This window comes from Ranitomeya variabilis, chromosome 1 (assembly GCF_051348905.1).
Source record: "Ranitomeya variabilis isolate aRanVar5 chromosome 1, aRanVar5.hap1, whole genome shotgun sequence".
NCBI classification, from domain to species: Eukaryota; Metazoa; Chordata; class Amphibia; order Anura; family Dendrobatidae; genus Ranitomeya; species Ranitomeya variabilis.
Window position 1 is genome coordinate 103875914 of NC_135232.1, and position 15214 is coordinate 103891127.

At 43.8% G+C, this 15214-nt stretch overlaps 2 protein-coding genes across 3 annotated transcripts in view; both read left to right on the forward strand.

Annotated features, from left to right (window-relative positions):
• TBCA (tubulin folding cofactor A) overlaps positions 1–15214 on the forward strand; it is a 49537-nt gene that overhangs the window by 11682 nt on the left and 22641 nt on the right. The gene's annotated exons all lie outside the window — the stretch shown is intronic.
• LOC143793609 (uncharacterized) lies at positions 4061–7516 on the forward strand. The gene is made up of 3 exons (XM_077280673.1): positions 4061–4172; positions 6221–6873; positions 6952–7516. Exons 1-3 carry the CDS (start codon positions 4061–4063, stop codon positions 7471–7473), a joined length of 1287 nt encoding a protein of 428 aa, XP_077136788.1. The 3' UTR covers positions 7474–7516.

Sequence of the window (15214 nt, forward strand, 5' to 3'; positions counted from 1 at the left end):
GATACCGCCAGAGATCCTCCATATATAGCCCTATATTACCAGCATTGCAAGGTAATGTTTTATACTACCGCTCCCTATCTACTCTATTTACTACCTATGTACATTCTAGTCCGGTACATCCATAACAGATTGTACCTGTGACACGACAGACCCACATGCTGATAGCATACCATACGAGGCTAACCCCTTCACTGCCTACAAATACTGTCAGGTAATACCACATAGTACTGCCTAGTATGCTCCTCCATCTGTATCCTTCTTGGTACACACCCTAATCCTGTGCATTTCAACCATGTTCCATCAGCGGTACAGCAAGACAAATTTATTTATGCGCTAATAGCACACTGTATAGGACTAGATACTTTCATTGCCTACCAGCACTGCCAGGTAACTTCCTATACCACTACTTAATACGCCCCTCTATGTGTGTCCTATTACATTATATACATCCTTACCCTATGTATCCTAAACAGATTATATCTGCGGTACAACAAGAAAAGGCTACCCACTTAATAGTAATATACTGTATAAGGTAAACCCTTTCCATTATGTAAATTAAGGTGGCTTCTCATCTACGGTCCCTACTAACACTCTTTATTCTTTATAGATACTCTATGCGCTACAAGGATACTAGTCATGCTATACCTTTATTCACCTTGCTAAGGTAAATCTCACTTTGGTATCTTCTCGGGCCCCCCGTCCTCTGAACTGTATGAATTCACCTTTAACCTACGCAGAACAATGTTTTTACCTACTGAGTGAGGATTTTTCTTCTCACTTGAGACAGGATGTAATACCTGTTATATGCTATGTATGTATATATGTATGTATTTTCCCTCTCTCGGGTTTTGTGTGCTACAGTATGGAGCATAATGTTTATTGTGTATATACATTTGCTGTACAGTTGTTTATATATGTTTTGTTCTTTTTAGCGACCACTTGATAAAGACTCGGGAGGAGTCGAAACGTTGTCAGTTTGACTTCTGGTCGCCTTCTGCATTGTTGAATAATAAACTTATAGCACTTTAATAAATTCTAAGTTTGTCACAAATGATACCCCTAGAGTGTGTGGTGTATTAAATTTATTCTAAGTAATACCGGCACACCACATGACCCGGCCTGACAGGTATCCATTGACCTTCCCTGCCTTTGCTTATTAAAATGAAGGGGGCCCTAAAAACAGACGCAATGTCACCCTCATTAATAACCAGCTAGGCAAAGCAACTAGCTGGGGGCTGATATTAATAGGCTGGGAAAGTCCATGGATATTGGCCTATTGCCACACTAATTAGACCAGTCCTCGGGTGTACCAGAAATGGTGCATCCATTAGAACCACAAATTCTAGCGCTTGGCTTTTCCTGATTGCCCTGGTGCAGTGGCTATCTGGGTAATTGTTTTGGGGTTGATGTCCGCTGACTTCAAGCCCAGTGGGTAGTAATGGAGAGGTGTCTAACACCCCCATTATTAACCCCCTTTCCGACATCGGACATACTATCCCGTCAAGGTGGTATGGGCCCGTATGACCACCGACGGGATAGTACATCATCACTGATCAGCCGTGCTCACGGGGGGAGCGCGGCTGATCGGGGCCGGGTGTCAGCTGATATAAGGCATTATGTGCCAGGAGCGGTCATGGACCGCTCCTGGCACATTAACCCCCGGCACACTGCGATCAAAGATGATCGCAGCGTTCCAGCGGCACAGGGAAGCATCGCGCATGGAGGGGGCCGAGGTTCTCCTACCTCCTCCTCCCTGCAGGCCCGGATCCAAAATGGCTGCGGGGGGACTTCCAGGTCCTGCAGGGAGGTGGCTTTCAAGCGCCTGCTCTGAGCAGGCGCCGGGAAGCCTCCCTGTAGTGCCTGTTTGATCGCTGATCTGACACAGTGCACTGAAAAGTGTCAGATCAGCGATCTGACAATATAGCATGATGTCGCCCCCTGGGGCAATGTGATAAAGTAAAAAAAATATATATATTTACATGTGTTAAAAAAAATAAATAAAAATATTATACGGTGTGTGTGTGTATGTATATATGTGTGTATATATATATATATATATATATATATATATATATATATATATATATATATATATATATATATATATATATATATATATACACTCACCGGCCACTTTATTAGGTACACCTGTCCAACTTCTTGTTAACACTTAATTTCTAATCAGCCAATCACATGGCGGCAACTCAGTGCATTTAGGCATGTAGACATGGTCAAGACAATCTCCTGCAGTTCAAACCAAGCATCAGTATGGGGAAGAAAGGTGATTTGAGTGCCTTTGAACGTGGAATAGTTGTTGGTGCCACAAGGGCTGGTCTGAGTATTTCAGAAACTGCTGATCTACTGGGATTTTCACGCACAACCATCTCTAGGGTTTACAGAGAATGGTCCGAAAAAGAAAAAAAATCCAGTGAGCGGCAGTTCTGTGGGCGGAAATGCCTTGTTGATGCCAGAGGTCAGAGGAGAATGGGCAGACTGGTTCGAGCTGATAGAAAGGCAACAGTGACTCAAATCGCCACCCGTTACAACCAAGGTAGGCCTAAGAGCATCTCTGAATGCACAGTGCGTCGAACTTTGAGGCAGATGGGCTACAGCAGCAGAAGACCACACCGGGTACCACTCCTTTCAGCTAAGAACAGGAAACTGAGGCTACAATTTGTCCAAGCTCATCGAAATTGGACAGTAGAAGATTGGAAAAACGTTGCTTGGTCTGATGAGTCTCGATTTCTGCTGCGACATTCGGATGGTAGGGTCAGAATTTGGCGTAAACAACATGAAAGCATGGATCCATCCTGCCTTGTATGGAGCATCTTTGGGATGTGCAGCCGACAAATCTGCGGCAACTGTGTGATGCCATCATGTCAATATGGACCAAAATCTCTGAGGAATGCTTCCAGCACCTTGTTGAATCTATGCCACGAAGAATTGAGGCAGTTCTGAAGGCAAAAGGGGGTCCAACCCGTTACTAGCATGGTGTACCTAATAAAGTGGCCGGTGAGTGTGTGTATATATATATATATATATATATATATATATATATATATATATATATATATATATATATATATATATATATATATATATATATATATATATATATATATATAATATTTTATTCAGTCGTCATGACAGCACTAACGAGAGAGGGGATCCGCCCTTCAGGGACAGGAAACCTACAGAGATAAAAGGGCGGCACCTCTCTCCCGCATCAGTTGGTTTCCTGTCCCTGACAGGGGACCCTGCAGAGGCCTTTGGAAGAAGGCGAAGAAAATTTGACCCAGGTCCGACTCACCGATCCTGGAGGCGGGATGGCCCCTTCCTCGGTGTTGATCGCGACGCTGGATGTGCCACACCACAGAGGGCTGTGGGGGTAGGCAACAGCACGGCAGGAGCAGCCTTCAGGGGGAGTGCTGTCTCCAGGGGTGTCCCATCGCCAGGTACGCGTGAGTATACGGTGGGAGGCCCTCCATTCCCTGGCGTCCCCTCTCACCGGCGTTCTAAACGGTACTCACATCGCAGCAGCGGTACTCTTACGGCCGGCACTACACTCGAGCGTCCCCTCTCATCGGCGTCTAAAACTAACACACAGCGCAGCAGCGATACGCTTCTGCCGGCACTGCGCTGGAGCGTTCCCTTTTCACCGGCATCCTAACCAGCACGAGCGCTGCGTTCAGCGTCCAGGAAGCGTCGCACCGGAGGTGACGCGCATAGGGGGGCGGGGCTTAATTCGGCAGCAGGCAATGACGCTCGGCGCATGCGCAGTGCGTCGCACTGAGGAAAACATGGCGGCGCCCAGCGGTTTTCTTTTGTATAGGCGGCGTGCGCGGATTTTTCGGATATTTCTGGCGGCGCTACTTCCAGACGAGGATCGTGGTACCATTGGCGGGGGTCTTGGAAGGGGAGGGGCCTCCCACACGCCAGATTGTACCAGGCAGTTCACCGGGATTGGCCGGCTGTCCCCCATCAGGGGGAGGTACCTTCAGGGGGCCGGCTATTTAAGAATTCAATGATGGCTGCTTCATGCTTCATGTCCATTGTTACAATGGAGTCTCAGGAGCAGGTGCAGTTGCCTTCTGAGCAGCAGTGTTTAACCCTGGAGAAGCCCCATACAGCGAACACCCAGCGACGTTCTAGTGGCAGTAGTCGTCCTGGAGGTAAAGCTGGGCAATCTGATAAAGCCGGAAAGTCCTCGAGCCGGATGGATATTGCTTCGGTGGAGAGGGTCCCCCCGCAATCTTCGGTACCACTTGGACACTGTAGGGGTAAGTGATCATCGTGAAAGTTCACTTAGTGATTAGTGTCCCTCCTTATTCCCTCTTTTTACATCAGGGAAAAAAGCGGTCCTCTAAATCCAAGCACAAGGAATGTGCAGAATGTGGTATTCCTCTCCCTGACGAATACGTTAAGAGACTATGTGGTCCGTGTATCCAGCGTCTAATAGCGGAAGAAACACCGGATTTCGCTTCTAGTCTAAGACAGATGGTTAGACAGGAGATTAGAAGCTCTACAAGATCTCAATCTCATAGGGGGTCTAAAATAACAGACCCTGGATCCCCAAGTTCACATGAGGATAGTGACTTAGGAGATCTGAAGTCGGAAGTCTCTCTCTCGTCAGTATCCTCCTCGGGTTCTGAATACGAACATTCTTGTTTTTCTTTTGACCGCATAGACCGCCTAGTTAAAGCGGTAAATAATACAATTGGGATTGAGCAGACGACACCAGAGAGATCCATGCAGGATGTCATGTTCCGAGGTCTGGACCGTAAATCCCGCAGATGCTTTCCGGTAGTGGAGAAAGTTAGCGCCCTAATTTCCAGAGAATGGAAAAAACCGGAAAGAAAAGGTTCTCTTCCTCCATCCTTCAAACGGAAGTATCCGTTCGAGGAGTCTGCTTCGGCCACGTGGGATAAAGCCCCGAAGCTTGATGCGGCTGTTGCCAAAGCTTCAAAAAAGTCCTCTCTACCATTTGAGGATCTTGGTACTTTAAAGGATCCACTGGACAGAAGGGCAGATGTGTTTCTCAAGGGAGCCTGGGAAACTTCAGCAGGGGCTCTCAGACCATCAATCGCCGCCACCTGCACGGCACGGTCTATGATGGTGTGGTTGGATAGCCTGGAGAGTCAGCTGAAGAACAAAACGCCGAGAGATGAAATATTATCCTCCCTCTCTATGATTCAGGGGGCTGCGGCTTACCTTGCTGACGCTTCAGCGGACTCAGTTAAATTGGCGGCTAGGTCAGCCGCGCTCTCTAATTCAGCCCGTAGAGCAATCTGGCTGAAATGTTGGCAAGGAGACATGCAGGCCAGATCCAAATTGTGCAACATCCCGTGTGTGGGAGAACACCTATTCGGTCCGGTTCTGGACGAGTTATTAGAAAAAGCGGGAGACAGTAAGAAACGGTTTCCCTACCTCGGTAGGTCCTCTTACAGAAGAGGCACTAATAGGAGGTGGTTTGATCGAACAAGACCAAATAGAGAAAGATCCAGATACGATGCCAACAAAAAGAAAGGTAGAGGCTACATGTTTAGCTCCTTTAGAGACAACAGGAAGCCGCAATGACTGGCGGACCGGGTAGGAGGCAGGCTTCTAGCCTTCTATCCGGCATGGCGTACTATATCCAATAGCCCGTGGGTCTTGAACATTGTGGAGTCTGGTTTAAAGTTTGACTTTCGTTTCACTCCTGACGACAAGTTTCTGGTAACACCATTGCGTTCTTCCTCCACAGAACAGCTGGCGTTAGAGACTGAGGTCCAGGAACTCCAACAAAAAGGCGTTTTGGTGGAGGTTCCTGAAACACAGAGGGGTAAAGGCTTCTATTCTCCCCTCTTCTTGATTAAAAAGCCAGATAACACTTTTCGCACAATTATAAACCTGAAAGGCCTAAATAGATTTTTGTGGATCCCGTCATTTAAAATGGAGTCGGTCAAGTCCGCAATAAAGTTATTGTTTGGCGGGTGCTTTATGGTCGTCTTGGATCTGAAAGACGCGTATTATCACGTCCCCATACACGTAGACCACCAGCGTTATCTAAGAGTTGCAGTCCTCTTAGGAGAATCAATAAGACACTTCCAATACAGGGCACTCCCCTTTGGTGTTGCGGTGGCCCCTCGGGTATTCACTAAAATAATGGTGGAGGTTATGGCGCATCTTCATGAGCAGGATATTCTCATAGTCCCATATCTCGATGACCTATTAATAATAGGAGATTCCGAATCACACTGCACGTCCCAACTACACAAAGTAATCGCAGCCTTGCAAAGGTTGGGGTGGATAATCAATTTTAAAAAGTCACGGTTGCAGCCTCTAGAGATCCAAGAATTCTTGGGTCTCATATTGGACTCAAGGTTACAAGAATGCCGTCTACCTGACGTTAAGTTGGAAAAGATCCAACGACAGATTCTTGGAGTGATTGCTAATCCAGTTATAACATTGAGGGGAGCAATGTCACTGTTAGGCTCACTCACGTCGTGCATCCCGGCAGTACGATGGGCCCAGTACCACACCAGGGTCCTACAGTGGGAGGTTCTGTACAACACTCGTCGGTTAGAAGGTCACTTGGACAGTTTTCTTTCCTTGTCAATTGCCACTATTCAGTCCTTACGTTGGTGGTTACACGCTCCAAACCTTCGTAAGGGGGTACCCTGGATAAACCACATATCACGAGTATTAACCACAGACGCTAGCCCCACGGGATGGGGGGCACATATGGGCGAGATGTGGGTCCAGGGGGTTTGGTCACCCTCCGAACAGAGTTTGTCATCTAACCTCAAGGAGTTGTTGGCCGTAGAACGAGCTCTGAGATATTTCCTTATATCCTTACAGGACCATCACGTCAGAATATTCTCAGACAATCAGGTAACGGTAGCTTACGTTAACCACCAAGGGGGAACCCGATCCAGGCCCTTAATGGAGGTATCGGGTCGTATCTTACAGATAGCCGAGAATCATCTACGGTCACTAACATCACTGCACATAAAGGGGAAGCACAACGTTGTAGCCGACTTTCTAAGTCGCAGAAAGCTCGGGCAAGGAGAGTGGGTGCTCAATCAGACCATCTTCGATCAGATCACCCATCGTTGGGGATACCCACAAATAGACCTCTTCGCCAACAAAGAAAACAAAAAATGTCGTCGGTTTTGTTCCCTAAATCCCAGAGACAATCCGGTGGCGGTGGACGCTCTCCTGATTCCTTGGCACTTCGAAACAGCCTATGCCTTTCCCCCGTTGAACTTGATCCCGATAGTCCTCAGAAAGATTCGGGAGGACAGAGCTCATGTGATTCTGATAGCGCCATTCTGGCCCAAGAGGCCATGGTTTCCTTGGTTGAGGAAGATGTCCATTTCTCAACCATGGATTCTCCCAGAACTCCCAGACCTCCTCTCACAGGGTCCGATCTTCCATCCACGAGTGGCCAGTTTACATCTGACGGCGTGGGATTTGAAGGGTCATTATTAAGAAAAAAGGGATTTTCTGACGGACTTATTAATACCCTATTAAAAAGCAGAAAAAACTCCACTACAAATATTTATGTGAGAATCTGGAGAAAATTCCTTTCAGTCTCAGGATCGGTTATCGGTCAGAAAGCTAGTATTCCAAAGATCTTGGAGTTCCTGCAGAAAGGTCTCGAAATGGGGCTAGCTACAAGCACCCTCAGAGTCCAAGTTTCAGCCTTGGGGGCACTGTATAACTGTGGGTTAGCTAAAAATTATTGGATTGCTCGGTTTATTAAAGCGGCCGCTAGATCAAGACCCATCGTTAAGAATAAACTAGCCCCGTGGGACTTAAACTTAGTCCTCTCGGCGTTAACGGAACCCCCCTTTGAGCCTTTAGAATCTGCGTCTATAAAGATCCTGTCCTTAAAAACTGCTCTTTTGATTGCTCTTACGTCTGCTAGGAGAGTTAGTGATTTGCAGGCCCTCTCTAGACTAACTCCTTATATGCAGATTAGAGAAGATAGAGTAGTATTAAGAACGGATCCCCTCTATCTCCCAAAAGTAGCATCTAGGTTCCACAGACTCCAGGAGATAAATCTCCCTACCTTTTGTCCTAATCCTAAAAACCCAAAGGAACTCAGACTCCATACATTAGATGTCAAAAGATGCCTTCTTAAATATATTTCTTTAACAGATCCCTGGAAAAAAGACAATTCCCTGTTTATATCCTATCAGGGAGTCAAAAAAGGGTGTAGAGTGTCCAAAAACACCTTGAGTAGATGGATTAGGGAGGCAATTTCTCTGGCTTATTCAGCAGGTGGCCTAGAAGTCCCGGAAGGCGTAAAGGCTCATTCCACTCGTGCCATGGCATCTTCCTGGGCAGAGAGATCGGAGGTGTCAATTGAGGACATATGTAAGGCGGCCACATGGTCATCTCCGTCTACTTTCTTGAATCATTATAGATTAGATCTTGGTAGCTCCAACGATCTCACATTTGGTAGAAGGGTGCTGGAAGCAGTAATCCCACCCTAATACTCTTTTCTCTGTAATTCTCTCGTTAGTGCTGTCATGACGACTGAATAAATACTCAAGCTACTTACCAGGTAGCGGTGTTTTTCAGGAGTCCATGACAGCACTCCTATATTCCCTCCCTTTCTACTGGTATGGGTTTCATCACGATAAGTATATTCTAATGTAGGTTAATTTTCTACAAAATTTAGTCACAAGGTGAAATGTGTTAAGATATTTATGTGTTACTAATCAATGGAGGTCCTCTCATGCTCTGTAATCCAACTGATGCGGGAGAGAGGTGCCGCCCTTTTATCTCTGTAGGTTTCCTGTCCCTGAAGGGCGGATCCCCTCTCTCGTTAGTGCTGTCATGGACTCCTGAAAAACACCGCTACCTGGTAAGTAGCTTGAGTATTTCCAATAAATACATTAATTTATCTAAATGAAAAAAACAAACAATAAAAGTATCGTATACATTTAGTATCACCGCGTCCGTAACGACCCGTCCTATAAAACTGTCCCACTAGTTAACCCATTCAGTGAACACCGTAAAAAGAGGCAAAAAAGGACGCTTTATCATGCCGCCAAACAAAAAGTGGAATAACACGCGATCAAAAAGACGGATATAAATAACCATGGCACCGCTGAAAACGTCATCTTGTCCCGCAAAAAACGAGCCGCCACACAGCGTTGTCAACGAAAAAAATAAAAAAGTTATAGTCCTCAGAATAAAGCGATGCAAAAATAATAATTTTTTATATAAAATAGTTTTTATCGTATAAAAGCGGCAAAACATAAAAAAAAGATATAAATGAAGTATCACTGTAATCGTACTGACCCGAAGAATAAAACTGCTTTATTAATTTTACCAAACGTGGAACGGTATAAACGCCTCCCCCCAAAAAAAGAAGAAATTCATGAAGTCACATGCCTGAAAATGGTACCAATAAAAACGTCAACTCGTCCCGCAAAAAACAAGACCTCACATGACTCTGTGGACCAAAATATGGAAAAATTATATCTCTCAAAATGTGGAAACGCAAAAACTATTTTTTGCAATAAAAAGCGTCTTTTAGTGTGTGATGGCTGCCAATCCTAAAAACCCGCTATAAAAGTAAATCAAACCCCCCTTCATCACCTCCTTAGTTAAGGAAAAATTAATAAAATTTTAAAAAATGTATTTCCATTTTCCCATTATGGTTAGGGTTGGGGCTAAAAGTTAGGGTTGGGGCTAAAGTTAGGGTTTGGATTACATTTACGGTTGGGATTAAGGTTTGGGTTAGGGTTTCAGTTAGAATTGGGAGTTTCCACTGTTTAGGCACATCAGGGGCTATCCAAACGCGACATGGTGTCCGATCTCTATTCCATCCAATTCTGCGTTGAAAAAGTAAAACAGTGCTCCTTCCCTTCCGAGCTCTCCCGTGCGCCCAAACAGGGGTTTACCCCAACATATGGGGTATCAGTGTAGTCAGAACAAATTGGACAACAACTTTTGGGGTCCAATTTCTCCTGTTACCCTTGGGAAAATACAAAACTGGGGGCTAAAAAATAATTTGTGTGGGGAAAAAAAATGATTTTTTATTTTCACGGCTCTGCGTTGTAAACTGTAGTGAAACACTTGGAGGTTCAAAGTTTTCACAACACATCTAGATAAGTTCCTTAGGGGGTCTTCTTTCCAAAATGGTGTCACTTGTGGGGGGTTTCAATGTTTAGGCACATCAGGGGCTCTCCAAACGCGACATGGCGTCCTGTCTCAATTCCAGTCAATTTTGCATTGAAAATGTCAAACGGCGCTTCTTCCCTTCCGAGCTCTGCCATGCGCCCAAACAGGGGTTTACCTGCATATATGGGGTATCAGTGTACTCAGGACAAATTGAACAACCACGTTTGGGGTCCATTTTCTCCTGATACCCTTGGTAAAATAAAACAAATTGGAGCTGAAGTAAATTTTTGGTGAAAAAAAGTAAAATGTTCTTTTTTTTTTTTTTTTTTTTTTTACATTCCAAAAATTCCTGTGAAGCACCTTAAGGGTTAATAAACTTCTTGAATGTGGTTTTGAGCACCTTGAGATGTGCAGTCTTTAGAATGGTGACACATTTGGGTATTTTCTATCATATAGACCCCTCAAAGTGACTTGAAATGTGATGTGGTCCCTAAAAAAAAAATGGTGTTGTAAAAATGAGAAATTGCTGGTCAACTTTTAACCCCTATAACTCCCTAACAAAAAACTATTTTGGTTCCAAAATTGTGCTGATGTAAAGTAGACATGTGGGAAATGTTACTTATTAAGTATTTGGTGTGACATATCTCTGTGATTTAAGGGTATAAAAATTCAAAGCTGGAAAATTGCGAAATTTTCAAAATTGTTGCCAAATTTCCGTTTTTTTTCACAAATAAACGCAGGTAATATCACAGAAATGTTACCACTACCATGAAGTACAATATGTCACGAGAAAACAATGTCAGAATCACCAGGATCCGTTGAAGCGTTCCAGAGTTACAACCTCATAAAGGGACAGTGGTCAGAATTGTAAAAAATTGTCCCGGTCATTAACGTGCAAACCACCCTTGGGGGTAAAGGGGTTAATGTAGTCAACAGAAATACATACACACATCCTTTAGTTAAAAAAAAAAAAAGCCATGGATATTGATCCCTTCAAAGCCTAATAAGATCAGCCACCCCAGAAATGGCGCGTTCATTCCAAATTTCCACTGCACCATTGCAATCGGGGTGAAAATGAAATTGTGGTGTTGATGTCAGCTGTGTAATGTCCGCTGACATCAAGTCCACGGGTTAGTAATAAAGACATGTCATTCAGACGTGCCCATTACTAACCAAGTAAGTTAAAAGAGAAAAAAAATCACTTCGATAAAAGAACTCAGCAATTTCCCTCTTTCACCCATTTATTAAAAAAAAAAATCCACACTGGTCTGCCGTAATTCAAATGGAGGTGCCATGACAATCCCGGTCTTTTTCGTCCAGTTGTATTGAGCTCCGTTCTAAGAACGAAGCTCCATAGATTGGGGTAGCAGCCACTGCCAGATGTCAGGCTGTACTCCGAGAACCCGGCCGCTGTGAACTGAGGTGACGTTGGTAAGGTTACCTCATTTCCCAGGCGTCGGGTTTCACAAGAGCAGCGCAAGAGCCGGAATGATGAGTGGTGACGTCACCTCAGTTCACAACGGATGGGTTATCACGGAGTACAGCGTGAGAACTGCCATTGGTTCTGCTCCAGTCTATGGAGCTTCACTCTCTGAACGGAGGTCCATAAACTCGACAAAGAAGACTGAGCTCGTCATCGGACCTCCATCTGGATTATAGCGGACCAGTGTAGATTGGTTATTTTTTTAATAAATGGGTGAAAGAGGGAAATTGTCCGGGAGTGATTTTTTTATTTCAAATAAAGCGTGTGGTGTGTGTTGTTTCTTCTGACTACGGGGTTAGTAATGGGGGTGTCTGACCCCACTTCCTTTCTTTTTTTTTTTCTTTCAGTTATTAACAAGTACAATAAAATATGTAAGGCACTGCTCCACTCCTCCACTTCGACCTCCGCCTCCTGGTGCAAGATTTTTTTTTTTCTGTGATATATTAAATCTTTTTCCTTTTCCCCATTTTGCCTCCTTTTGCAGCCCCCGCAGTCCTTACTACGACCATTTTACAGCACCAATGTTCGGGCCCCCATTGACTTATATGGGTTCCGGGGTCAAGTTCTGGTACCTGATCTGAACTTTGGACTCAAGTTCGGCCATACCCGAGCTTCCATAGGTCTTCTCATCCCTAATTATGGCATTTTCTGCCTATGATTGGTTAGATCTTGGAAAACACCTTTTGAGAAGCCAAAGCTGCTTAATGGAATTTCATTATAGTATGATTGCATATGAGAGTTAAGTCTAATTAGTATAGCCAGCTTATATCGGCCAAATCCTTCCAATATCAACTGATTTTTGCCGACTGCCTAATGTATCGGGGTGCCAGCCGACTGTCGGGACAGATGTTGATCAGGCATGTCCAATTGCAGCCTGCCAATCATTGATCTCCCAGAGATAAGCCGCCATTCGACGTGTCAGTTGGCAGCTTTCTCATAGAGAACACAGGAGCACTTCTGCATTCAGGGAAGTCGATTGAGATGGCTGTTGGCTGAACAATGTTTCATCTGAAATCCATTTAACGTGTATGGCCAGCTTAATGACATAAATGAGTGATACAATGGGAGATGCAGCGCCACACATGTACGTACTATTGTAATTTACATGATGTAATCGGGAGAAGTTTAGGTCTCCCATTCCTCTGATGTCAGGCTCCCTTCATTATTGGTTGCAGCACGTTGATGGACATTGGGCTCTGGGCCGGTGGGATAGATATGTGCTGACACAGAGGTCCGACTGTGATTTATAACATCAGCTTTATCCTGGAGAACGTATGTGGAGTGGTTCGTGTGGTGGAGCGATCATGGCGTGTCCATAAGTTAGTCTTTAATTGCATAAACCATCCTTAAATATGTCTTTTTCTATCCATTTGAAACTAATAATGGCTTTCAATTTAAAGTGAATGGAGAGTGCCGGGGCCATGCAAAAACAGCACCGACACTGTCCCGTTGTTTCCTTCCGGCTAAATGAAAGTGACATCAGTAGATTAGAATGAGACTAAGACAATTCACATTGCAATTGTGTTAGTTTAACTTTAACAATCTTTTAACACTCTTGTTTAAATGTAGCTGACATACCATAATTACAAATCTACAAGCCTTGATTAAAGAATTTTACATCTGAACCTATGGGGAGCATGGATTGGATTTTTTTTTTTTCCCTAAGATCTTTTTCTCTTTTCCAAAGTTGGTAAACTGGCCAAATATCATTGTAATGGACATACCATAAACCGCCACTGGGAGAATCGATTATTACATCCCAGATCATTTTTTGCTGATTATTTTCACCCAGTTCATTGGGGGAAAAAAATCCAACGGCGATTGGGATGCTGGACCATGAAGGTTTGTCCAAAAGAGCTTCTTGGTTTATTGAGAGCCCAAGAATAAAATGTTTCGTTGAAGAACGTTACCATCACACCAGGATCCAGAGGGAAAACTCGGTGGGTTCTGGTAACATTTACTTGACTTACATTGGAAAACTAATCTTGTGTTTCTGCCATAAGAGAGGTGCAAAAATATTTAATGTTGTCTTTGAAGGAGTTAGAAGTAATTTACTTAGTCACAAGCTCCCTAACATGGAGTGATTTTAGGCTTCCGTTACCAAATGAGTTCGTTGCCTTGCTCCCCATCATTGCCATTATCAGCCATCAAACCAGCAAAAGCTCATTTCTTGACTGATTTGCTTCTTTTATTGCAGCCTAAACACTAACCCTTGACAGCTCATCTCTCCATGCAAATGGGATGTGCTGCCGACAATATGCAATAATTGTGTGGATCTACAATTGTGTTAATAAACTTTCGTTCCCATACTGTTTGCATCAGGCCCACGTAAAAGGGACTTCTATCATCTTGGTACATTATCGATCAGGTCTTGAGCCTTTGATTACCCCCTCTACTCTCACTTCTTGCCTGCTGGGGTACCTTGAAGAAGGAAGCAACAGACCACAAACTTATCCCTTAATCCGAGCTCATTCTTCGCTGTGGCAGATCCCCTATGGAACATATACCATTGAGGTATGTGGAGACTCTCTAGTGACAAGAGGACTGTTGAACGTTTTTTTTTTTTCTCATTTTTTTCCAAGAAGAATAGTGAGAACAGCACAATGAAAGGTTATTCACTATTCCGGCATCCATAGCTGGGCTGAAAAAAAAAAAGAAAAAACCCATGCACCATTTTTCTGACTAGTGTCACGTCTCATGTTACTGAACCCCCCCCCCCCCCCCCCCCCCCCCAAAAAAAAAAAAAAAGAAACCCTGTTTTCATATAGTGTCTGTGTTGTCTTCAGTTTCCCTTTGGCATTATTGTTCTGCGTTGGGAATGATGAGAAGACCAGATATGTGTACATGATTTAAAAACTATTTCATGAAATTGGGATGTCAGGAAAGACACAGGTTGGAATATGTATGTAAAAATCTGATGTTGGAATGAGGTCTTATTTGGTGGAAAACATGTTTTTCTTATTTTCTGTTGTCTAAACCTGGGGTCCGACTTACAGGAAGATGCATCCTATAGTCAAAAAAAATACAGTTCTGGCAATAATTAAGAGACCACCACATCAAACCCCTGTCATGGGCAGCCCAATCTTCAGACCTGAACCCCACTGAAAACCTCTGGAATGTAATCAAGAGGATGATGGATTGTCACAAGCCATCACACAAAGAAGAACTGCTGAAATTTTGCGCCAGAATCAGTGTAAGACTGGTGGCAAGCATGCCAAGACGCATGAAAGCTGTGATTAAAAACCATGGTTATTCCACAAAATATTGATTTCTGAACTCTTCCTGAGTTAAAACATTAGTATTGTTGTTTCTAAATGATTATGAACTTGTTTTCTTTGCATTATTTGAGGTCTTAAAGCACTGTTTTGTTTTTTTTTGTTTGTTTGTTTTTAATTTTGACCATTCTTTTTCAGAAAAAAAAATACAAAATTTATTGCTTGGAAATTCGGAGACATGTTGTCAGAAGTTTATAGATTAAAAGAACAATTTACGTTTTACTCAAAAATATACCAATAACGAGAAAAATCAGGCAAACCTAAACATTTTGCAGTGGTCTCTTAATTTTTGCCAGAGCTGTATTTGTATGTAATGGGACATTGAACTGCACCA